This window comes from Lissotriton helveticus, chromosome 1_1 (genome assembly GCF_964261635.1).
Source record: "Lissotriton helveticus chromosome 1_1, aLisHel1.1, whole genome shotgun sequence".
NCBI classification, from domain to species: Eukaryota; Metazoa; Chordata; class Amphibia; order Caudata; family Salamandridae; genus Lissotriton; species Lissotriton helveticus.
The window spans coordinates 901,289,908-901,315,557 of NC_136057.1; the positions used below are offsets into that span (position 1 = coordinate 901,289,908).

The 25,650-nt window shown below is 46.4% G+C and overlaps 1 protein-coding gene across 1 annotated transcript in view; it reads right to left on the minus strand.

Moving 5' to 3' along the window:
* Positions 1–9,929: 9,929 nt before the first annotated feature.
* METAP2 (methionyl aminopeptidase 2) overlaps positions 9,930–25,650 on the minus strand; it is a 163,848-nt gene continuing 148,127 nt past the window's right edge. The window contains exon 11 of the mRNA XM_078675913.1: positions 9,930–11,417. Coding sequence (XP_078532039.1) covers positions 11,165–11,417 — 253 coding nt within the window. The 3' untranslated portion in view covers positions 9,930–11,164. The remainder of the gene's footprint in view (positions 11,418–25,650) is intronic.

Here is a 25,650-nt window from a genome sequence, read left to right on the forward strand (position 1 = left end):
GGTACTGGCTCTTTGTTTGTGTGGGGAGCAGTGTCTCTAGAAGGAAATCTGACTTCTGCTTCTCTTCGTTGATTTTTACCCCGAAAGCTGTTGCTGCATTTCTGATGACTGTGTTGTAAACCCCAATGTCATCAGGTCTCGAGGGCCTCAAAGGATACATGTCGACGCTCTCTTCCGGGCTCTCGGTGTCGACGTCTTGCCATTCTATCTCTTGAGTCTCTGAGGATGTAGACCCGAGGAACGTCCTGCGGTTGTCGTCCCCTTCTTCTTCGTAGTAGGAGGCTTCTTCTTCTGGATCATCGAACCCTTTGGGGTTCCCCGACTGTCTTTCGACGTTGTAATCCTCCACCTCGGTTATCTCGACAACCTGTGACTTGGGTTTCGTCGGGATCATGAAGTCCTTCATCCTGGCGTCGAATTCTTTCTTCCGCTGCAGGATGTTCTCCATTTCGGCCTCGAGCCGTCTCTTCTTTTTTTCCATTTCGGCAGCGTGTTCTGCGTCGAATGGTTCGGCCGCTCTTTTCGGCGGATAGGTCAGCGCCGAGGCGACCTTCGGCGTCCAAGATTTTGGCGCCGAGCTGGCTTTCGGGTCCTTTTTCCTCAGCGTCGAACGTTCCTTTTCGGGGACGTTTTTCAACGTCTTCTGCTGCTCTCCACCTTTCGGCACCTGGGAGTCCTTCTCAGAGGATCTGCTGGGCCTGGGTGTAGCCGCGGACGCCGAAGCTTTCGGCGTCGGCACTTTCGAGGGCTTGCCCTTGTTTTTTCGAGAGTCTGGGTCTCTCTGGGCTTTAGGGGCCGTAGAGTCTCCTACCTTCTTAGGAGTCTTCTTATTATCGGTATCTACGACCGTGTAGCCGTCGTCTTCGCTGGCGACGTGGTCCTCTTAGTCTGACGAAAGCCCCAGGTCTCAAAGGGACGGTGGCTGGCCCTTGCCCTGCATGCTGGCGTTGGCTACCCTCTGCCTCGCTCTAACTCGAAGAGTCTTCGGCATGAAGCCGGAGCAGGCGTTGCAGTCCTTGCTCTCGTGGTCGACCGGTAGGCAAAGGTTGCAAACCGGCTGCTGGTCCTTCTGCGCGTACTTGTGGTGGCAGTTACGGCAGAATTTCAAAGGAGTGTTGTCCATCTCTTGCGTTCAGGGGGCCCCCTGAGCGTGCATTCTCTGATGGACATCGAAGTTCTTGAAGTTCTCCTTCTCCTTCGTCGTCCTCTTCGATGGTGTAGTCTCCTGTCGTCTTTTCCAATATCTTTTCGTCCAAAAATGCTTATTTTTCTTCTTCTTTCTCCAAAAACGTCTGGAGCCCTTTCGGGAACGATCCAGACCCAACCGCGGAAAAAAGAATCTGAAGGTGGCGTCCCAGAGCGGGAGCTTCTACAGGAAGCGTGCCGACGTCACCGGAAATCCACCAAAAGGTGGGACGTCGACGCCCACCTGGGCTACGAAAAAACAACAACAAAAAAAAGAAAAGACTACGATTCAGGACCCAACCACCAGACCGCGGAATAATGCACAGCATAGTGAATCCAGAAAGATTCACGCTGCAAAACAAAGCTGACTGATCTGCTGCTCCGGACTTTGAAAGGCCCAGCAACACAGGTGGTGGTTCTGCAACTCCCTCAAGGCCTGCACTGTCTTCTCACTGAGTTTGAGGCCAGCGTCCCTCGTCAGAACCACTGGAATAGCACCCCTGTGCACCGCGTCGACTGGCCATTGCCAAGGCTTGTTGACTCTTCTCCAGAGATCTTCGGGCACCAAGAAGCTCCAGCCGCGAGCATATCTTCCTGCCAAGATCTTCGTCTTCACCGAATTCCTTGCACCTTTGGTGAACTGCTGGAGGTCCTCTTGCAACTCCTGTGCCTTTGGCCTGTGGCTCCTCTTGAGGGTCTTCTTTGGCTCCAGTGGGCTCTCCTGCTTGCTCAGGGCCTGCTACTGCACTTGATGAGTCCCTTGGACCTTGCTGATCCCAACACTGCACTTACTTCGTTTTCCACATCTGTTGCTGCTGCCAAGGCTTGTTGGTGCTCCCGCCAGACATTGACCCTCTAGTTCTCAACTAACGAAGTGGGACAGCTCGTGATTGGCTCCTGGTCTTCCACAGCATCCCCTGGTCCTCACAACTGCAGCGACAATGTCACCGTCAACCCTCCTGCATCTTTTGCCATCAGTGGTCATTGGTCTTCCGTGCCTCCTGCTCACTCCCGAGTGGCATAGACTCTGTCCCCTCTGCTTGCAGGTAATCCTCTTCAAGAATCCACCCTTGGATTCGACCAGACTCTTTCACCTTTTTTGCCAGCACCATCTTCACTGAAGTCCTCGATTGTGGTCTAAGGCAGTTTCAGATGTCAATTTGCACCTATGCACCCGGCTTCCATGGTGTAGGTATTCTGGTTCCTGGGGGGTATCCAATAGTGGGATGACTCTCCAACCTTCCATTTTCCACAGGGTTTCTTAAGGCTACTCTGGAAAGGGATCTTCTTCTGCAACTGCGTCTTCCCCATTGACTTAAATCGAGTATGCGGCTGTGTTTCCACTCTGGAGGAAACCTGGCAGATCTGGGCCTTGCATGAGAGGTTAGAGTCAAATTTGAAACCCAAGTTTCTTGCTGAAGTTACAGGAATTGGCATTGTGGTAATTTTAAAATCCTGCTACTCGTACCTATTTGTCAAAGAAGCAATGGAGGCCTGTGAATGCGCACGTTTTAGTATTACCTTTAGCGCCCATCTGACTATTTCAGAGTTGTTAGTATATCGCCCTCCGGGGACTGCTACAAAATTTTAATCTGCCCTGGTGGAGTCCACCTGCACGCTTGCAATGGGTACAGCCAATTTCAGCATCCTGGGTGACCTCAATTTGCACTTCGATCTTGTGCAAGATACGGAAATCTGCAGTCTGCTTGCGGATTTTGCAGCTTGCCAATTAAATCAATTAGTCCCTGGCTCTACCCATTCAGCTGGCCATCTGTTAAGCCCCCATCTTTTCTAATATTCCTCTTGCTACGGTGGAGGCCCCTAAACCCCTAGGTTGGTCTGACCACTCTTTGGTATCTATGTCCTTCCCTGCCCCCGAGCCCCTTGACAAGGCTGTTCAACTGCCCGTCTTTAGACGCCCTTGACGCAAACTGAGGCTGGAGGATTTCCACGCGCTTCTTGCTGCTAATCGCCTGGAACCACACAACAATGCAGATGTGGGCTATAGATCTTTTCGCACTTGGATTTTCCAAGACTTGGATTCCCTCAGTCCAGCTAAATGGTTTAAAGGCCGCACTTTAGACTCAAGTCCATGGTATAATGACTCTCTGACTGCATTGCGGAAAGCGTGTAAGAAAGTTGAGCGCGCGTGGAGAAAGGAATGTGACCCTGCAACTAAAAAATGCTATTTGGCCACTACTAAAAACTATCATAGAACCATTTGTACTGTCCGAGCGGCCTATTATGCCAATGAAATAAAGCAAAACCCTAATCCGGCCAAATGTATTTTTAAGATTCTCGAGGACCTCAGAGTAAGGAAAAACTCCTCTGTTCCGTGATTACATGTGAGCAACAGTGTGAGAACCTGGCAACTTTTTTTGTTGACAAAGTGGACCCCATCTATCGGTCCTTTCCGCAAGGGTCTCCTCGTCCACTGCATTCTCTGGCAGCTATTCCCAGTATCACGCAGGAAGAGTTTACTCTTCTGAGTAGGAAAGTTAAATCCGGCTCCCCGGCCTATCTTTTAAAACCCGTCTAGTTCAGGCACTCACTTTCTCTCTTCATTGCCCCTCTGTGCCAGGTTGTTAATACTTCTTTTTCTACAGCTTTGGTCCCTGTGCTGTGAAAACAGGCGAGGGAATCTCCTATACTTAAAAAAACCTTTGCTTGACCCGGCAAAATTGGAAAACTTTAGGCCAATATCCCTCCTTCCATGGGTAGCTAAGATCGCAGAGGCTCGTGTTAATAACATATTAATGAGATTCCTGAATACCAATAACACCTCGGATCCCTCTCAGAATGGTTTCCGCTCCGGTCACAGCACAGAGACGGCTCTCCTGGCTGTGACAGAACATCTGCGGACCATCCTCTATTCCGGTCACACGGCGGCACTAATCCTGCTTGATCTGAGTGCCGCATTTAACACGGTTTCGCATGGGAGTCTGCTACAGCATCCGGAGGAAGCCGGTGTTGTGGGCACTAGAATGGTTGAGATAGTTTCTGACGGAAAGATCATTCAGAGTGTCGCCCCCCCCCCCCCGTTTCTTTCCCAGGCTCATTCCATCAGTCAGGGGGTGCCTCAGGGCTCTGCACTGAGCCCTGTATTGTTTAATCTATATGTTCAGCCTCTTGCAACAGTGGCCAGGAATATGGGCCTCACCATGGTCTCAAATGCAGATGATACGCAGCTAGTGGTGGCCCTCTCTGATGATTCCACACAGGATGCTTCTAGGTTTAAGAGCGGCCTGGCCGCTGTTGCGGAGTGGATGACCATAAACTGCCTCCAATTGAATGCTAATAAAACGGAGGTATTGCTGGTGGGGAAGGACAGGAGCTTCTGGAGAGAGCAGTGGTGGTCTAACGCTCTTGGTAGTACCCCCCACTCCTAAGTTGGTGGTCAAGAACCTGGCGGTATGGATGGATTCTACCCTCAGTTTTCAAGATCATACTAAGAAAGTTGCTGGGACTTGTTTTGGCCTCCTTCGGGGACTTCGGCCTCTGCTGAAGTTCTTTGACTCGCCTACAGGCCAGCCGATTGTTTAATCAGACATTCTATCTAGACTAGACCATGCTAGTTCGCTCCTTCTGGGGGCTAATCAGGCTGAGGTAATGCGACTGCAGCATGTCCAAAATGCTGCCGCCAGGGCCCTGTTGGGGCTCTCGCATAATTGTCCCTCTACTGGTGCCATCCGGAGGCTACATTGGCTACCTATGGCCAAGGGGATCCAATTTAAGACTCTCTGCCCTTCTTTCAAGATCTTGAAGTTTGCTTCGCCCAGCCTCCTTGTTAACCTGCTAGCCCAGTATGTCCCAACTCGCCAGCTGCATTCCCTGGGGCAGCATCTGGTTAGAGTCCCCCGTATGAAGCACCGTCAGGCTGGGGGCCGTTCCTTTCGTTGCTTGGCAGCCAAGCTATGGAATTCTTTGCCTCCCCAGATCCGTAGCATGAATCGCCTGCTGGACTTTAAGAAAGCAATCAAAACTTTTTTTTCCCTCTGCCTAATCATTTCTTGTCCTTCTGTATGTTCCTTGCGCCTACCTCTTAGCCCTGATCCTGCTGACTATGGCTGCGCCGGGACTCCTCTTTGCTGAGGCAGCTGTGTGCTATATAAACTCAGATAACATAACATAGAAGATAGAGTAGCTGAAGGGAAGGAGGAATACATCAAGCATATTTTCTCCTGAAAAAAGTCAGAAAAGTCCTCGCCAAGGGCGTCTGTAGGGTGTGTAGGTGCTCTCAAGGGCTTTTGGCTTAATAAAGCCTGAAAAATTAAAAAAACTTCTTTAGCGCCGTTGTCAGAATAATTTGGTTGGCATAGTATTCCCTAATGTTATGTTTCAGCCTATGATTTTTTTTTAAGCTGCTTTATATGAGCATAACTGCTGTCAAATTATAAGATTTACGCCAGACACGTTCCAATTTCTTGCATAAACTCTTTTCAGGGAGTAGTTCCTGAGAGAACCAAGGAGCAGAAGGTTTCTTCATGGCAGATTTATCGGCTTTGAGAGGAGCCACTCTGTAGAGGGCAGAGGAGACCCAGCAGTTGAAACTAGAAACATCAGCGCTCGGGTCTCCCAACAACTGAGAAGGGGCCTCTTGTAGCAGGGGCCCTAAACATTATGGGGCTATCCTCCAGTTTCTTTTTACCTAATATATAGGGCTGGCACTACTGCCAGAGGGGCTACCCTTGAATGCAAAAGGAACAAGCAGATGGTCAGACCAAGATAGAGGTAGCAGAGCCTCAGCTAGCAGGTTGTCATCATTAGTAAAAATAAGATCCAACATATGGCCTGCTATATGGGTGGGGGCACACACCTTCAGTAACAGATTAATACCCTCCAATGTATCTGCCAAAAGGAAGGCCATGGAACAATTATCTTTGTCCATACGTACATTGAAGTCGCCAAGGAAGTAAGATAGGTGTGCCTCAATGATAGATTTGCGATGATGTCGCATAACTCAAGCATATGACAGGACAGGCCTATAAACCAAGACCTCCTCAATAGTTGAGGAGGGGGAGATGTTAATACAGAAGTACAGCACCTCAAAGATGCTCTCAATTTTCCTACACAAAATCTCCCAGGCATCCCTCATAATAATGGCAAGCCCGCCACCCATCCTATGGCCCGCCCGGTTGGCAACATAGATCCGGAATCCCTTGGGAACGGCCAACAGCAGGTCTGGCTTGGAGCATTCTTTTAACCAGGTTGCGGTTAAAACCATCAAATCCCAGGAGTTAGACTCCAAAGTGAGCCAGATATTGTCGGAGTGCTTGGGGAGAGAGCAGCAATTAACCAAACAGGCCCTGATGTTGGAACTGGAGGCCCTACAGTGTGAGATTGGGGGCCTTAGAGCGGCTATGCTGACCTTCGCCCTCTCTTCCCAGTGCACAGATGAAATGGGGCAGAAGTTACAACACAACTCCTGACCAGCCCTCGATGGATCAATACGGGCCAACCCCGGACAGACTACTTTATTTAAACCAAGCAGCTGATCTCTAGACCAGGAAATAGTTGAAGATGGAACACGGGCAGCATGGCTAGCGCTGGATGTAGTCCGGTCGCGGATGGGCGCAGACAGGCTTGCCTTTGGTGCACCTTCACGGCTCCCGTTAAGTAGGGGGGGCGGTCAAAAAAAACTAGACTGCCGACCCAAGATGGCACCCAATAATGCCCCAAGTGAGCAGTGCATACCATGCCAATAACAAACAGGAACTTCTTGTGCCCACAGTTCATTAGCATGGAGGAGTCTATTAGGTTTATGTAGGAGGTGAGCTCTGCTTGCAAGATGCTTGCTGGGTGCTTGTAGGGTGCGACCTCTCCCTCTGGCTCTTCCTCAAAAGGACAGTGTAGGAGGGTATTGCCACTTTGATGGTGCACTCAGGGTGTTGGTCGGTGGCTTGTGGCAGCATGGGGAGAATGAGTAGCTGAGACCCTCATCTTGTGGGTACCTTCTTGGTACGGCTTCTCTCAGAAAGGATCCTTAAACTGCAATGTGCCCATCTCCTTTGATATCTCATCCATTTTCATCTTCTAGTGTGACTCGTCCACTGCAGTCCCAAAGAGGCTTTTGCCCATGAAAGGAAAATTTATTATGGTTGCTTGTATTTCCGGCTTAAAACCAGACTCCTTCAGCCACACATTTCCTTAAGGCAGTGCCCAAGCACAAATGCCGGTGTCAGCTGCATCAGTGCAAATATAAAATGTGTTAGAAATGGTTTGTCCTTCTTGGATCATTGAATTCACTCTCCTCTTAGAAATACTGCATCAACTCCTCTATTTTCTCCCATAGCTGGTGTCCGTACCTGTTGAGCAATATGTTAAGTTGGCTTTGCCCCATTGTGTGGTGGCTGACTTCTCAATCTTATGCCCAACCATCTCCACCCTCTAGGACTCCTTGTCTGTTGGGGGCCCCATGGCAACAGACACAATGGTCTCTTTCGCACTGTGATGACAGTGATGGAGTCCACTGATTGCTTATTCAACTCTCCTTTTTTTGGCATACTCTTTAGCACTTTGTCCCTTTCTCTTTAAACGACCTTCGGATCTTTTCTCTTGGCCCACTACAGTTTCCTCAGGGTTTTCTTCGTCTCTGTACAGCCCTAAATGTCTCAGCAAGGATTGCTTCTGCTGTGACTGTTCTAGCGTAAATTGCCCACCTCTGCTTCTCCCTGGTCTTCAGGGTCTTGATCAGAAACTTGCCAAATACATTGATCTCCTCCGAGCTGTGATCTCCCAGAAGACAAAGGTTACACTCCTTTGTATCTAACCTGGGCAAACTTGTGGTGATGCTTTGGCCGAACCTAAAGGGGGGTATGCTGCATCCTTGGCGTTCATTTGATGACCAACATGGTTGATGTCCTCGCATTGAAAACCCCCAAAATGCTCGTTTTCCTCAGTGCTTTTCTGTTCTTTTGACGAGTCTGTGGGTTTTCTTTTTTCCTACCCCATTCTGGGTAGAGAGAAGAAAAAAAGCATTGGCAAAGCCAATAGGTCATGCCTATGTGAGATTTATTGGCTTTGTGTGTTTTTTTAGCTGTATTGTACGCAGCATTCTGTAAGTAAAATAAAAAGGCAATCAACGCTGGCTGGGTCATAGCACTTTCCCCCGTTCTTTTACATTTTTAACCGTGCTCCTGTAAAACATGGCAAAACAAATTGACAGCCAATAGAGCTCGCAGATGTGAGACCTATTGGCTTTGCCAATGCTAAGGAAAAAAAATGCTATGGCTGCGTCATAGTACTTTTTATTTCTGGGAGGGGAAGGGACAAGTTGACAGGTGTATAGGGCTAGTGGACAGGGGTATAGGGCAAGCAACAACAGGAGGGGGCAGGCAAGCAACAACGAATGGTGGGAAACATTGAAGAGGGAGACGGCTCAAGCAACAATGCAGAAGGGGGAGGGCAGGGCAAGCAATGACGTGTGTAGAGGACAAATCAAGCAACGATGGCAGAACAACAATGCAGATGGGTGACAGGCAAGCAACGACAAGTATGAAGACGGAGGAAGGGCGACAGCCTGAAAACACATGCACTCTTATGGAGTGCCATCACTCAAATTCACAATAAGGGATTCCGGAAGCATGCAACCAGTCAAAGGACACTGGCCACCGACAGGAAGCAGTACTTGGTACATGCTCCACCGAACGGTCAAACAGAAAGTGAAATCGGTATGCGCTGACCAATGAGAAGCAAAGAAATGAGTGACAATGAAACCCACGAATGGTAAGCAGAGAGCAGGCTCCAAGCCCCTTGTATGTAAACAAAATGTCTTGCAAGTGGCAGCACATATACTGACTTAGGTGAAACTTAAAAGGACTGCAAAGAAAATTCTGGATCCAACCACTAGATGGCAGAATGATGAACAGCATGTGAATTCGGAAAAGATTCATGCTGAAAATGGGTCTTTCATCATTTTCTTTTCCAAACTGGTCCTCTTCCACCACTTATTTATTTTATTTATTTAAGAGGTTTTATATAGCGCTGGCTGGACCCAGGAGTATCAGAGCGCTTTACAAGGTGTTTCCAACAGGTACAGTGTGTATAAGCACAGACAATGGAATAATAAAAGAGCAAGTCCACATAGGATACATGACATCTAGATAAGAGAGTAAAAACAAATTGCTAGACACTCTGATTAATACAAAATAGCGGTCACAGTTTGGCAGGAAGCCTCACTTAAGTATAAATAAAAAAAAAAGGCAAGAGAAATGAGGGTCATGAGGAGGGGAGTAAAGGTGATCAGATAGACGGAAAAGGAGTTGGCCAGGCGGGTGGTCACAAGTCATATGCGGAGCAGCTAGGCGGGGTGGTGCAGAGGGGCGGGGCTACCAGGGAGCGATTAGAAACCCCAGTATTTATTAAGGAGAAGAAGTTTGAGTTCTTTTTTGAAGCTAGGGTAGGACTAGTTACAGCGGAGGTCTTTTGGGAGGGCATTCCAAATAAGTGGGGCATTGCCTGAAAAGGAGCGTGACTGAGTGGAATTCTTTTTCTGTAGGGGGGGATAAGTAGGAGGGTGTTGGAGCTTCTCAGTGGTGAGGCCTGATGGCAGCACAAATAATCTGAAGATGGGACCAAGCATTAGGCAAGATAGCTCCATCTCAACACTACACAGAGGTCACATTTGAGAGACTTCCCGATAGAAGGCCCGCCTTGGCTCGATAACCTTTTTAAAGAAAACTCACGGATAATATCCAGCCTTGCTAGGCAGAGGGAATATTCAAAGCACGTGATGCAGTGCAAGATTATTGATGCAAAATCCAATTTTTATTAACATATGGACAATAAACAGATTTTACCTGAAGGAATTATTAGCCAACAATATGTCCTGTTTGAGGGTTTGCCTTATTCTTATCCATTCACATCAGTTACAAGCCTGAAATTTAAGCAAAGAAATTGGGCTTGTGTCCAAATCCCCTCCCCCAGTGCACAGCCATAGATCTTGATGGCTTCCCTCCAGTACTCATCTAGCACACTAAATACTTTTACCTTCTACACCGGGAAGCACCTTTCCATGACTCCTGAAACAATCTTTTCTATCTGCCATAACCCCTTACTTTGGAAACTCCTTCTGAATAGTCTCCCTTGCACCAACATGCTCACAATCTTGTAAATCTAACATACTTCATGAAGCAGTTTTTTTATGCATCGAAACAAACACTAAAAGTGTTTGAATTGCAACATTCCAGCAAAGGAAGTAGCAACAACAGTTATGAGGATGTGATTCATCACAAACCACCTTACAAAGTGAGCACTGGAATAACAATCTAAGTTTTCTGTAAGACCAGGCACAGCAAGGTTCACTAGAAAAGAGTAACAAGATATGGCAATGAAACTTACTTTACCTCTTAGAAACTTTAAGTGCTGTTTAAACTATAAACTGATGTGCAATGTAATATCCCACTAACAGAGGTCACAAATAAAATTCTGAAATGAGCTCCAGTACACTCCAAAAATAAAACACAAATTTTAAAGCTTTGAATATTTTTATGAGTAGAACCCTAACCATTTAAATCAACGCACACAAGGTTTAAATGGTTTATACTTTTAGCTCTGAAAATTAAACTTTATTATTTTACAAAATTAATTTCAGGAAATGTAAAAAGGCAATTCTATTGAGTGCAGGAATGGAGCGGAGTTGTTTCTGAAAAGCACTCCAGTCAGAATAAGGGTTATAAATGTCAAAAAATCTTTGTTTAATTCTGAATGTTGCAAATGAAATGTTGAACTGCAGCCAATCTCAGAATGCAGCGTTCCAGCATGCTTCCTGAGGATAAAACAAAAATTTAACAGTTGAAGACGAGTTATTTTAAAGGCAGACACCTTCCCCAACCCCTCTTATTAAACAAGATTTGCCTTTGAATAAATTCTTTCTTTGAACGTGGAATACATAGGTCCACGGTTAAGACACACGTTGCAAATTAACTCTGGTGTAATGCTTTTTTTTTTTGCTTAAAAAATAGCATAAAATCAGGATCGCCTAATAGTCCTCTCCTCTGCTGACAACTTCTTTGCAGGTTGGGCGCAGTAATATGGTATGCTCAAACTGAGCTGTGTAGGAGCCTTTAATATCACACAATGGAGGGTATGGATCCACTATACCCAAGTCACACAGGCTTTTGAGAGCAATTAAGTATTTACTCTCTCCAAGACGATCAAGCCATCTGCGACAGAATGCAAGAGTGCCAAAGTTTTCGTTGATTACATTTAGCAAGTGTTTTGCTCTTGGAAGTCTGTAATACATAACAAAAATGCATTATTAGCAGCACAGTAATCAAAAATTACAAGTCAATGTCAAGTTAATCAATGTGAGATTAACACATTCTCCAAACAATTTGTAATGAATTTTGTCCACAATCATGAAGCTATATGTACCAAGTATTCTTTATTTACTATTAAGAGGGATAAGGATGAAAAAGGGAACACATATTTAGTAAAACAAAATAAGTGTAAAGATTTTGGAAATACAACTTACAGGAAGACTTGGTGAGAATTCAGAAAATGAGGCAGAGAAAAAGGAATCTAAAGTGATTTCCTAGGACAAACTTGATTCCGAGTATCCAAATGCCTAATTTATTTTCCAACTGTCTTTCTTCCTCATTCCAACAGATAAGTGAAGCATCAAACCTACGCTTAGCATTATGATACATCCTATGAAGTGACCAGTACCAAGGTGCAATCTATTTGAAATTTTAGGAGGAAAACATCTGAAGGGTTACCCCCTGTGGTGGGGTATGTCAGTTTCAAATTTATTGTACTCTGTCAGGAGATACCTTGTTGCGTGGGTTGTGCAAGAGGTCGTTACTGTTGGTACAATCTTAAAAAATGAAAGGCTTGGTGTCTGTACCATGCACTGGTGGAGACTTTAGTCCTAGGCGCTTAGGCCTCTCTTAACTCTGCAGGTGAAAGGGAGACATTTGCTGGGAATAAGTTACACAGAGGCCCTAAGCATGCATGGAATCCAGTTCAAGAAAGTTCAGCTGATGCAATTACAATAAGGCTTACCCAATGCAATGTGAAGGATACTTACTTACCTCAGCCACCCCCCCCCCCCCCCCCAAACAACCCCCTCCCATTCTCGCAAAACCACCTTCACCCAAGAAGACTAGCCCATTCAAATTGCCTTCCCGGTCACAGCAAGATCAAAATTCTGCTAGTCTAACACTCAATCAGATTGAGAATGTGTATCATAAACGGTAGAGTAAAAACAATTCTTAAGGAATGGATTCAAAATGCCTGCTCACTTAAACTCTTCTAAAAAGGCATTCAGATCATGGACAACATTTAAAATGTCAAGTTGTCTTTAGTAGGAATCAGTAAGGCGCTTTCAAAAAATTGTGCCTTTCACTAGCCAGGAACAGGATTTTCTACACATGGTAGGTTGGTCTTGCATGGATTATTTAGGGGAGTGGCAGACTTTTCATGGTTCCACTTTGCCATTCAAGGAGGCTAAGCCCTAGCAGGATGTTGGTGTTATCATGGATCTTGAAAATGTTGAGCGAGTATTCAGTGTCCTATCCTTTCTACTAATTCCGTGCACACATCCTATTGTGCAGTTATCTCCAATTCATATGATACCAGGAAGCTCCCACTAATTTGCGTTTGGAGCTCAGCCTTCAATGCAATCCATGATCAATCCACTCTGATATAAAATGTAGTGCTATCAAAAAGCATTTACAGCATCTATCACAGCACAGAACCCTATAATATAAATGTACAAGTGTCTTCCAAGAAACACTGAGAAAATGTGCAAAACAGCAAGATCAGTCATTTCTTTAGATGCTCCACACCCATGTTAAGATTAGATTCCTTTCTTTCACAAATGTATAATCAAGCACAGAAATACATAATGCATGCAAAGAAGAGTGTCCGAGAAGCACTCACTACTTACAGAATAAGTTATTATGCTGCAAGAGACTTTTGAACTCAGGAGTGATAACCACTATCGGTTATAGCGCATGTTGTGCATGCTTTTCCCTCTAGCCACCAGGGTTTACCAACTGGTTCAATAGCCTACAGAGAAATGGGCTACATTTAGTTATAGCACCCACTTCTAGAGGAATTAATTCCTTTCTTAATCAATGCTAGCTAAACAATAGTGAACGTGAGAGCTACGGTACATTTTGCAATACTACTAATTAAAGAATGAACTGTGTAAGTCTTTTACGTCAATGCCATGAAAGGCAAGCTACGGTGGAAGGAGCAAAACTAATCTCTTAGGGTGCAATCCCAGCAGCTCCCATAATCAGTGCCAGGAAAACATCAAACTATACAGAACTTGGATTCAAGCGGTAGAGCAAGAGTATGGTGAAGTCACATGCAAAGATTAAAGAGGAAACTCTTTTCATCAGGTGTTTTGTTAGGGAATGTTCAACTCAGCAGCACTTTTCTCAAGGACCAAGTAGGCAGAACAGAAATGTATTGTGAATGCCCTGCAAAAGAAGAATGCCATAATCATTTCACATATTGTCCAGATCAAAAAGGGTGTTTGGATCCCCACTTACCCCTCATCAGGCTCAATCTCCCTCTGGACAAACCTGGCAGGGTGTATACTATGGGATAACTTGAATTTTAGGGATATATATCGAAGCAGTTAAATTCTAAGAGCCGAAGCAAAGGCCAGAAATTATTGTGGGTTCGTCTTGAAGACAAAACAGAACAAAATGGTTATTTATCTGTAATAGTTTTGCAGCTTGAAGAATTTTCTTGACTAGCATGCTGTGAATTATTACATAACAGTCTTTCTTTTTAGTCCTTTTTCACATAGACGTTGTCAGCGTCAACCAATTGGCTGCATGTCCCACCTTGATGATGTCAGACGTACGACCCTGAAGCCCTTGCGCGTGGTCACCATCTTTAGCTTCTTTTTGCAATCTGCTGCGGATTTATTCTTTGGCTTAAGTTCTTCTCCTTTCTACTGGGCAAAACACTCATTTGGGGAGGAGCGATGGTTGCAAGTGAATCCACAAAATTACGCAGGCTGCAAAACTACTCATATATGTAAGTAACAGGCCTCGAAAAATCCCAAAAGTGTTACTAGACCTGCAGGTCTAGTGACTTAAATAATCTACTCAACCTAATTATAACGCACTTCACCCATAAACTGGTTTCAACTTATCTGATCCTTGGCAAAATTTAATAACTTCGACATTAACTCCACATAGAATACAAATCTAGCCAGAAAGGATACACATGACCGCCGACTTGCCTCTTAGTTCATTTACTGTATTGTCATCCGTGCAGGGGCAGGAATGTTTCACAAATCATGTTTAAAAACATCACTTCTAATAAATACATTATTAAAGCATAAAGTAGCAGCACACAGTCATTTGCATTCAGAAGATTTTAGAATGAAATACGCATGATCTCACAGGAAACGGTGAAACACCGGAAGAGAGGTCAAACGCCTGAGAAGCTGCCGCTGGAGAGTTAAGAGAGTAGGGCGAGCCGAGGGTGACGGGGAGAAAGAGTTTGCACTACCTCTATCAGTGCCCTCTGAGCCCCCTGAGCGGTTCCCGAAGCCCTGCTCTTCCACAATGGGGCACGAGCAGTCTGTATCAGCCGCCTGCCGTCTGCATTAGGCGCCCCAGCCGCTTCCAGCAGCTTTACAGCTCCGGTGCGGAGTGTGTTAAGCGTACCACGGAGGTGCGTGAGGGGAGCAGAGTGGTAACTTGGGATTACGATCACCCCCAGCCCCCGTAGCCTCGCCTCACAACTCTCTAAACTTTAGTAGCCCCCACTTAAAGACAGGCTTTGTTTTCCTGCCACCGCCACTGCACCAGGGGACTTCAGGTCCCAGAAGACACTGCTGCCAGGGGGAGGTGCTGCTCCTCACGCCCTCGCTCAAGAGCGCGCAACGCCACCTGCGACGCAGGCTCTGTTTTCCTGCCGCCACCACTGCACCAGGGGACTCCAGGTCCCAGAAGACATTGCTGCCAGGGGGAGGTGCTGCTCCTCACGCCCACGGACGAGACCGGGCTGTCCCCCCCCCCCCCTGCCTCCTCTAAATTTGTTGCTTTGACAACGGACGTGCCCTCTTTTCAGAATCTAATGGGTGAGGCGAACGCTCTTTAAAATTGCCTGGATTTGTGTGAGCTGCTAGGGAACGGCGCTTAGAGGTCGGGGTCTCAGTCCCAGTAGCAGTTGATCCACACAGCTTCGATTCCGAGTAGTGAGAGAAAAGACAGAACTTGAGCGTTCCTGCTGCCGCAAGGACTTTTTAGTGCAGGTATTGACAGTCTGGGAATTTATTTGATATTATCTTTGTATCAATAATAGACACTAGGTGTGAATGATTATCTGGATGTCCTGTGTCCTATTGACCGTAGCGATTATATAAACCTATAAATACAAGAAAGTATTGTTGGTATAACAAGAACCTATCTTCTTCAAGATACGTGCCCTTTAGTGTCTGGACGGGTTTGCTTGCCTATAAGAAGTGCTAGTTGAACCATCAATTGTTTAAAGCATAAGTCTGTTTTTTAATCCTGAGGAACATTTTTATTGTGGCTGTATGGATTCATGTACTTCCTTTTTTAGGTCTCGCCTGCCGATGCGCTTGCGCATTCGAGCTGGCGAGATTATAGGGGCTTTCCCAGAGTTTAACCAGACTGGCGATTTGATGCAGTGCATGTGCGCTTTTAGCTCAATGCGCAAGCGCAACGAGTTAAAATGCGCGTGCACAGCATCAAATCTCCAGCCATCGCCATCTGTTCCCCAGCTTGGTGCCGCCAGCACCTCCCCTCTCTCTCCCCGCACACAGCCTTACTCGCATTTCTAATCCCCCTGCCCAGCCGCTAGCACCTCCCCTCTCTCTCCTCACACACAGCCTTACTCGCATTTCTCCTCCCCTTCCCAACCGCCAGCACCTCCCCTCTCTCTCCCTGCACACATGCTCTGACTCAGTACTTTAAGTTTCACGGCCGCCAGGCCGTGTCGGCCGTGTCTCCTTTTATTTTTTTCGGTCTCAGTATCCAGCTGCTTGTTTGAGTCTGTCTGGACATTCATCTTTATTAAAGAAAATAATTCCTACCGTGGGCCATTGTTGAAAGGGGTACGCCAAGAACTACCGTGGACTGCTACACACCGTAAGTGAAGTAAGTTAAAAGCTTTACACACTAAACAATGTTGAAAGCACTGCAACTACATTACATTGCAAACGATGGGCCTAATTGCTCAAATGCTATTTCACAGATCTGTGCGCCTCTCCCAGCGAGGGACAAGAGACTGAAAATATAAATCTAAAGGAACGAAAATAACGAGTAGAAAACTCAGTTTTTCTTACTCACTGACCAGACAGCGTCACTGTGTTTTCTTCTGTCTCCCCCTCCCCAGCCACCAGCACCTCCCCTCTCTCTCCCCGCGAACACGCTCTGACTCAGCCATTTTTTTTTAACTTGTTCTCTTCCACCCTCCTCCGATTTCCCACCCACTCCATTCCCGTGCAAACCTTTTCCTTCCTCCATTACTTTCGCCTCCTCTCTTTCTGATCATTTCTATCCCCCGTCTCGTCTTTTTCAGTTTCTCTCGTCACCCTCACCCCTCCTCCCCGTCTCGCCTGCAGCTGCACTTACTGCAAAGTCGAGGACACCACAGGCTGCCTGCTCCCAACCCCACATCCCTGCAGCTGGCACTTACTGCAAAGCCGAGGACACCACAGCCTGCCTGCTCCCCACCCCACATCCCTGCAGCTGCACTTACTTCAGAGCCGAGGAAATCACAGGCTGCCTGCCCCCTGCAGCTACACTTGCTTCAGACCTGGCGACATCACAGACTGCCTGCTCTCCACCACTCAACCTTACAGCTACACTTACTTCCGAGCTGAGGACACCACAGTCTGCCTGCTCCCCACCCCACACCCCTCCAGCTACACTTACTTCAGAGCCGAGGACACCACAGGCTGCCTGCTCTCCACCCCTCATCCTTGCAGCTACACTTACTTCCGAGCTGAGGACACAACAGGCTGCCTGCTCTTTGCAGCTGCACTTTCTTCCAAGCTTAGGACATAACAAGATGCATGCTCCCCGCACCCCTGCAGCTGATCCACGGCATGTGTGAGTGATTAACTCAGCCATACCATTTTCATTGCATTCTGTGTCCTGTAGCTTTAGTTACTGACTAAATTCGGGACTACAAGTCTCAGAACGCAAAGTGACTTTGAGGACTGTGCGCACTGCTGACATTGCACCAGATATCTCAGATATGCTCTGCTCGGTCTAAGGTACACTAATACTGTCTTGCACTCAAGCTGCCTTTGGAGGTAACTGAGCTTCTTATGTGTGCCAGTAATGGACATACTAGGCACATTTCTTTCCTTTGTAACCTGGTGCTTTCAAATGTTATTTCTCGTAATGGAAACAACTCGAAACTACAGTATCCAGCATGCACAGACAAGCGGAACGGGTGGTTTATTCGTATCTGAAAATCGTTTACTGTAAAGTGAACATATTCTAAACATGTTTTGTAAAGAAGAGCCATGCTACACGTACTTCCAGTCATAATGACGCATTGCATTTATGCAAAACAGACCCATACAAAGCACACTTGAAAACAGGCCTACTGTGACTTGCACCATATTAAGTATTAGTAGCTCATCAAGGTGTGTCTTTTCAAGCAGCCTGGTTTTAATGGGGGCAATTCAATCCTAAAAGCTCTTGAGGAAAAGGCCTACAGCACCAGATGAGCTGCTTAGACCTGCCAGGAGACACTTTGGGGGCTGTCCTCTTTGCTAACGTGTTTCATTGACCTTCCTGTGTGTTGCTGGTTGGCTGCACCGATCAGGCACACCACCTTTACCCAGAGTTTAGGGTAGTGTGTTGGCTCTGCAGTAATGTCCTGCATGTTGGACATTTGCACTTATTTATTTCATCAATACCCCTGCAGTCTACTTATTGGCATACATCACCCTGAATGCACGACTTCACGTAAATACACGTGCTGCAGGTCTCGCCTCAGCTCAATTAGACACACTTGGAGCGCTAAAAAGGCTGCCACAGATACAACCACCCGAAAGAGCAAACCGTTGCTTTCTTTTAACAAGCTACAGAGTTAAAAGAAAATGCACGATCTTCCATGGAGCAGTCATGTATTAAAAGCAGCCTTAATTGAAATTAACCGGACAATATTTATTCTAAAATACTATCCCAGTCACAATTGCTGGTCGTGGAGTGTTTGACGCATGGTTTTATTTCTACCTGTAAGGGTGTAGCTGGGATGTCATTCTTAACTGTTTCCTGGCCGCCTTTATGTATTAAAGTGGGCAGTGTGTACATTTCATGATGTGGCCTTTCTGTGTGGTGCTACAAATCAAGGAGAGTGAGACTGCGCTTCATGGGTGCCAACTGCTTTCATACATAGAGGTTGGTGGTTCCAGTGAGCACATGAAATAGGCGGAGTACCTTATTTTGTTAATTACTAGAAAATGATTGACTCACAAAGATTAGGCGGGGTTTACGCTCCTGTGGTCTGTTACCTCCTCAGGGGGAAATACTACATGTGCCTTGTTATATAAAGCCAGAGCCGCTGGAATTGTGCTAATAGGCTTAACCTAATCATGCTTCCGGGTTAGCTGCGTTATGTGGCATTCTGGGACGTTACGTTTCTTTTATGACATTTTAATATTCTTGGGTCCTGAGGCAATACAGACACCAATCCTGCACCTTCAGAAAATATCATATCCTTCTGCGAGGGCTTAACGATTTGCTGAGCTAATGAGGGAGAGGGGCTTTAATGATTGGTATACTCCGTGGCACAAAGGCTGTAAAGCTTTTAAAACATCCCACCCACTGAAGATAATAACATCTTCTAAGTTAGTCAGGAGAAAGAGAAAGACACATATTGGAATTTTGGAGCTAAAGTTGTATATAGTAGCTTTTGTTGGTCTTCTGTCACACAGTTGTTTTTGGGTCTCCCCACTCACCGCTCTCCCCACTCACCGCTCTCCCCACTCTCACCGCTCCCCTCTCACCCCTCTCACCCCTCTCCCCTCTACACTCTCACCACTCTGTCTCCCCTCTCACCACTCTGTCTCCCCTCTCACCACTCTGTCTCCCCTCTCTCTCCCCTCTCACCACTCTCTTGTCTACTGTTGTTTTTAGGTCTCCCCACTCACCACTCTCCCCTCTCACCACTCTCCCCTCTCACCACTCTCCCCTCTCACCACTCTCCCCTCTCACCACTCTCCCCTCTCACCACTCTCCCCTCTCACCACTCTCCCCTCTCACCACTCTCCCCTCTCACCACTCTCCCCTCTCAACACTCTCCCCTCTCAACACTCTCCCCTCTCACCACTCTCCCCTCTCACCACTCTCCCCTCTCACCACTCTCCCCTCTCACCACTCTCCCCTCTCACCACTCTCCCCTCTCACCACTCTCCCCTCTCAACACTCTCCCCTCTCAACACTCTCCCCTCTCAACACTCTCCCCTCTCAACACTCTCCCCTCTCAACACTCTCCCCTCTCAACACTCTCCCCTCTCAACACTCTCCCCTCTCAACACTCTCCCCTCTCAACACTCTCCCCTCTCAACACTCTCCCCTCTCAACACTCTCCCCTCTCAACACTCTCCCCCCTCTCTCCTCACTCTCCCCTCTCAACACTCTCCCCCTCTCTCTTCACCCTACCGCCCTCACCCTACCGCCCTCACCCTACCGCCCTCACCCTACCGCCCTCACCCTACCGCCCTCACCCTACCACTCTACCGCCCTCACCCTACCACTCTACCGCCCTCACCCTACCACTCTACCGCCCTCACTCACTCTACCGCCCTCACTCACTCTACCGCCCTCACTCACTCTACCGCCCTCACTCACTCTACCGCCCTCACCCTACCGCCCTCACCCTACCGCCCTCACCCTACCGCCCTCACCCTACCGCCCTCACCCTACCACCCTCACCCTACCACTCTACCGCCCTCACTCACTCTACCGCCCTCACTCACTCTACCGCCCTCACTCACTCTACCGCCCTCACTCACTCTACCGCCCTCACTCACTCTACCGCCCTCACTCACTCTACCGCCCTCACTCACTCTACCGCCCTCACTCACTCTACCGCCCTCACTCACTCTACCGCCCTCACTCACTCTACCGCCCTCACTCACTCTACCGCCCTAACTCACTCTACCGCCCTCCCTCTATCTACCGCCCTCCCTCTATCTACCGCCCTCCCTCTATCTATCACCCTCCCTCTTATCTATTGCATCACCATACAGACCCTCCAGCATTTCGCGATTTCGCGATTCACGAAAAAATCGCGAAATCAGCTGAATAGCGCGATGGCCGCGATATTTACAATTCTCGCCGCGATATTTGCCAAAGTGACTGCAAAACAAACAGTGCCCGATAATTGGCTGTGCGTGCACATGTCACTACGTGCCGCCGTGTATTTCTTTGTCGGTAAAATCTCATTTGAAGAGGCAATTCGCTCATAATCCTTTCCGCCGCCGTCAGCATTGGAGCGCCGGAGCTGCAGCCGTAACAGTTGTGGTGGCAGGCGAGTAGGATTCGACATTGGCTATTTTGACGGCGTTTGTTGTGTTTGCCCCCACCCCTCCTACTCCCCCCTCGCCTCTTGTGGGTAAAGGACTGTGCTGTGCACGTAGTTCTTCACTGATAATCCCACCACAGTAAAACACATTTTAAAGTGAGCCAGGAAAAATATGTCGGAGCTGAAAGTTGGGGGAAGGATGTTGCAATGTAAGATGCACTTCGTAACCTAAAAGAAATTAGTATGGTTAGTGTTTTAGACAAGACTTTAATTTCAAAATGCTAATCACCTTAGGTCTTCGGATCGCCCTCGTTCCCCCTTCATCGTTTCTTCAAGCAGTAATTAACAAAATGGATATATCAGGTCAAAGGGCATGAGTTTGGAAAATACACGGAGACAGGAGATAGCAAGTCTGAGAACCATAGAGGACTTTTTTGCAGGGCCTTTTACCACTGTTACTTCAGCTACATACCTCTTTCTGCTCAAAGGTCACCAAAATGCGTTTTTGAAGGAAGCGTTATTAGACATAAGTGTAGCTTTTATATGTAACAAAACGTGTTCCATTTAATAAAATTGTCATTCAATCAACTGACGTAATGTTATGTAAATATTAAATGTTTAAAATGTTTTTACTAGCAAAACAAATCTTTTAAAAACGTCCACCCAAAGACCCTGACTTACTGTGGTATTAACTGTGCACAAGACCCACCTTTCTTCAAGTGACACAGGCTCATACAAAACTAACAATCCAGCCACCTATAGGCAGCATTGTGTCAGGGGATTTTTGTACTTATAGCTACCAGCTTTTAACACTGCTTGTGTCTGAGTCAGCATCTGTTTAACTGTTATTTCACGGACCTCTGTGTGCATGCCACTCACTCATGCCCTTGATATGTGGGACCTAGAGGCAAGCCATCAAGGAGGAACGCAGCAAGCCCCCGTGTGTATTTCTTTGCTGCAGTTTCAAGATTTTCATAGAGTTTCTACTTGCTCAAATTGGAGGTAATATCTGATATTTATCTGTTTTCCTAGACTTCATTGCTTGATTCAGGAGAAATTGTCAGTCATTGAATTTTACTCATATGTCACTCATATGTACAGTGAATTTATGAAAATGTCACACATAAGCAATCTGAAACCTTGGCAGCTATGTACCCAACAACAGCGCTTCAGAACTGCTCGGGATGTTTTAAGGCCCCTTTTAGACCATTGGGTTTCAGAAAAGAGGATAGTTTTTTAAATGAATATCCTTGTCTTTGTCCACTCACAAATTCGCTGCATTACTTTCTGGTAAATCTAGTGCTCCAGCAGCTAAGCAGGACTTCCTCTATGGGTCATATTTGTATTATCAATATATTTTCAATGTTAAAAAGGGTGATAGAAATTACTGTTTTTTAAAACGGACGGGTCCAGGAGGCAGCGGTGCCCTGGCAGGGGTGCATACATGGGTGCTAGAACACCCAAGGGAGAAATACAGCCCCCTCTCAAGAGGGACAGATTGAAGCTGTGCTTCCATAGAGTCACAGACACTTTAAACATGTCAGTTTCATAGTGGAATACCCTGCTGAATCAGTTTACATTGATTTAAGGCTGAAAAGGAATGATTACGAATAAGATATGGTGCCGCAATAATGCCGCTAAATTTCCACTTTTGTGCCGCTAAATTTCAATTTTTGTGCCGCTAAATTTGACAATCTATGCCGCTATATCCTGGGGGGTCTGACCATAGCATCACTCAGCACCACCACAGCATCACTCAGGGGCACCACAACATCACCTTGCGCTACAACAGCATCACTGAACGCCACAGCATCACTTGTCGCCAAAACAACATCACTCAGCGCCACCACAGCATCAATCTGTGCAACCATTCAACAACTGGTTCAAATATTTTCTGTCAATGTTTCAAGCTTTATTACAAATGTCATAAAAAGATGTTAAATGTTTTCACTTCTGTTCTTGTTAAAACATTGTGATTTGTCAGATCAATACATGTAAGAGAGGGGAAAACAGAACATGTACCTTTACTAATGCTATAGATGTAACATTTGCTAACTTTATAACGATTGGCATTTCAAATAACAAAATTAACACTTTTATATTTTGAAAAACAAAACAAATTAAAAAAGATTTACATTTTCCACACCAAAAGCTCAAACTTTTCTATTGCGAGACCTATTACATTTCCAATGCTTGCTTCTTTTTATATGTTTACTATTTTGTAATAGCCACCTTTTCTCAATTAGCGATTCTGCAAAGCAGAACTGTTTAAAGTTTTACTGAAAGTCGGATATTTTGTTAAAAATGAGTAGGCGGAAATTAATTCCAGGTAAAGGCGTGGGAGGAACTTTAGACGCTTTCTTAACGAGGGCTGAATCGGTTCTTAATAATGAAATTTTATTAACAGAACGTAGGCTATCTTTGGAGCCTCTTACTACACAGGGTAGGCTTTCTCTTACCCCTGCTTTTCCCGAAGCTTTACCGACCACAAACCAGGTTACACCGCAAGACAGGCTGAGTCAATCCTTAGCAGGAGTTCCTGTAACAACGAACATCTCAGTTTCCTCCATGTCTACGGAGCAGGATCCCAGCCCAGTTATACCTAAATCAAGAACCAGAGGGCAGAAAGCTTAAAATGAAAACCATTACAACTAGGAGAACTAAGGATACTGGCCCCCTTGCAGGGGTTAGTAGTGTGGCCAACTCTTTCACTTTGCATCAGGATAAGGAAGGGTTTTCATCAGGTAGCAGACAAGAGGGAGATTTCTGGGGTAGGCTAGAAACGATGACCACCCTAATAGATCCTATTATTCAGAAAATAAGTTCTGTTGAAAATAGGATGCTCAATTTGGAGTAGTTGATGGTACACGCCCACCCAGAGAAATCAACGGCTATTTCTAATGAGCCTAAAATTCCTGTACCCACGGAAGGGGGATGAGTCGGGCAAGACAGAGAAGATGGAGCCTCCAGTGTTGGCCAATTTTACCCCAGTAGGGGGCCTGATAAGAACGGTTCTACTAGTGCAAAGCCTGCTAGTATAGATCCTGTAGCTCCTACACAGATGCCATCTACTACAACAACAGGGCCCCCTAACCTGCAGAGAGATAAAAAACAAGAAGAACAAACTCCTCAGGTGACAATTTTCCCTTATGTAGTGATCCTGGGGGGTGTTCCTGCTCTCCCATTAGGGAAGAGCGAAGTATATGATGAGCTTCTCAACAAAATAAATCACTGGTTCACACATAACACCACTGTCGGCCCGCGCATACTCAATAATATACTTATGGCACGAAGGGTTAACTGGATTGGGGGCTCACGTAAATAAGGGACTGTGTCATCTTACATTTTGACAATCCCTACACTGTTGGTCAGATACTCTTTAGGGACTACAGTCTTCCCCCCATAGTGGGCTCTGCCATTAAGATATTACTCCTGGGATATTTTCATAGGCCGTTTAAGAGCAGGGGCAGGACAGCAGTGGGCACCGGGGAACCATCAGATGGGGGTGGCCAATTAAGGCCATATCCCGGCCACCACTCTATTACCCCGGCTCATTCTTTGTCTTCTGTATATAGGCTGTTTGGCACTGATCATAGATTGGTGCTAAACAATAGATTTGACACCCTGTCTGGTATGGAAGAATGCGACTGACTGCAGGGTCCCAAATAATCAGTAGGGATTGAGCAAGCTGCTTTGTCCCAGGATTATGGTGATACAGTAGCAAGGTCTCCAAAGCGGTCTTCTAACAATATTTTATCATGGAACATAGCGGGGTTGGCTGCTAAACTACAGGACCCCAGATGGGTAGTTTATGTTAAACAATTCTTGGTAATTAGCCTATAGGAAACATGGTCGATAAACTGCGACCTCTTCCTGGAAGGCTATAAGGCTTTTTTTTGTTCCAGGAGACCATCTCTGAGCGGGAGACCCAAGGGTGGTTTAGTCACGTACATTTCCGTGGCCATCGGCTGCAAATCGCAGCTTTTGCCCATTACACACCCAGGTATCCTGGCGATAAAGGCCTGTAAGGGGGGCATGAGTTGGTGTATAGTTTATTTTTATAACTCATTTTTGTCTTCGCCAGAGTCTAGTAACGTAAATGCCCTGGGAGATGCGATTAAACAATTGCTGAGCGATGCCTACACAGTCTCTTGGTGGCCGGTGACTTTAATATACATCTGTGTGGTGATCCGTTTATGGCTTGTTTGACTGAACTTGGCTGCCCGCGTATGCATGGCTTCCACTTTGAACATTCTGTCCAAGGTGAGCTGCTAAACACTATGATTAACGAATGAGATCTGGTGACCACGATGTCTTTATCTGACCCGCGCACTAATTTTCCCGTGCCCACGTTTAAGGGGCATGGTAATGGTTCTTTTATTGATTTGATTTTGTCGTCCTTACAGTCATTTGTTAATAACTTCAAAATCTCAGGGAGTGAATTTAGTGACCATAACCCGCTGACACTATCTGACAGGTCCACGGGCAGAAAAGGGTAGGGAGGCTCCAAATCAGGGTCTACTGCAGCCATCCGATGGTAGGCGTAGATTAAAATGGTCACAAGTAACTCCAGAATTATTTTACGATAAGGTTAAAACAGAATGTGCTAATGAATTATCCCTTTGCCTAGAGGAACAGTCCTCGCCACCAGATTTTAGACGCTTATAAGTCCATTTCATATAAAGTGTCTGCGATTTTATCTGCCCCAGAAAGAAGACATGTTAGGTCTCGTCCCAGATGGTTCGATTCACACTGCTCTAGAGCTGCGAAAAGGCTGAGGGAAGCTCTGACAAATAAACCAAGAATTCAATCTAACGTTATAAACGGTCGTAGGGAGTATAAAGTGGCCCTCACTAATCGAAAGGGAACATTAAAAGATGAAGCGTGGAGGGAGCTGTTGGATTCCAGCACCCTAAGAAATAGTTCGAAGTTATGGAGTATTGTGAATAGACCTCTGCTTACTCGGGAAGGAGGGGGGGG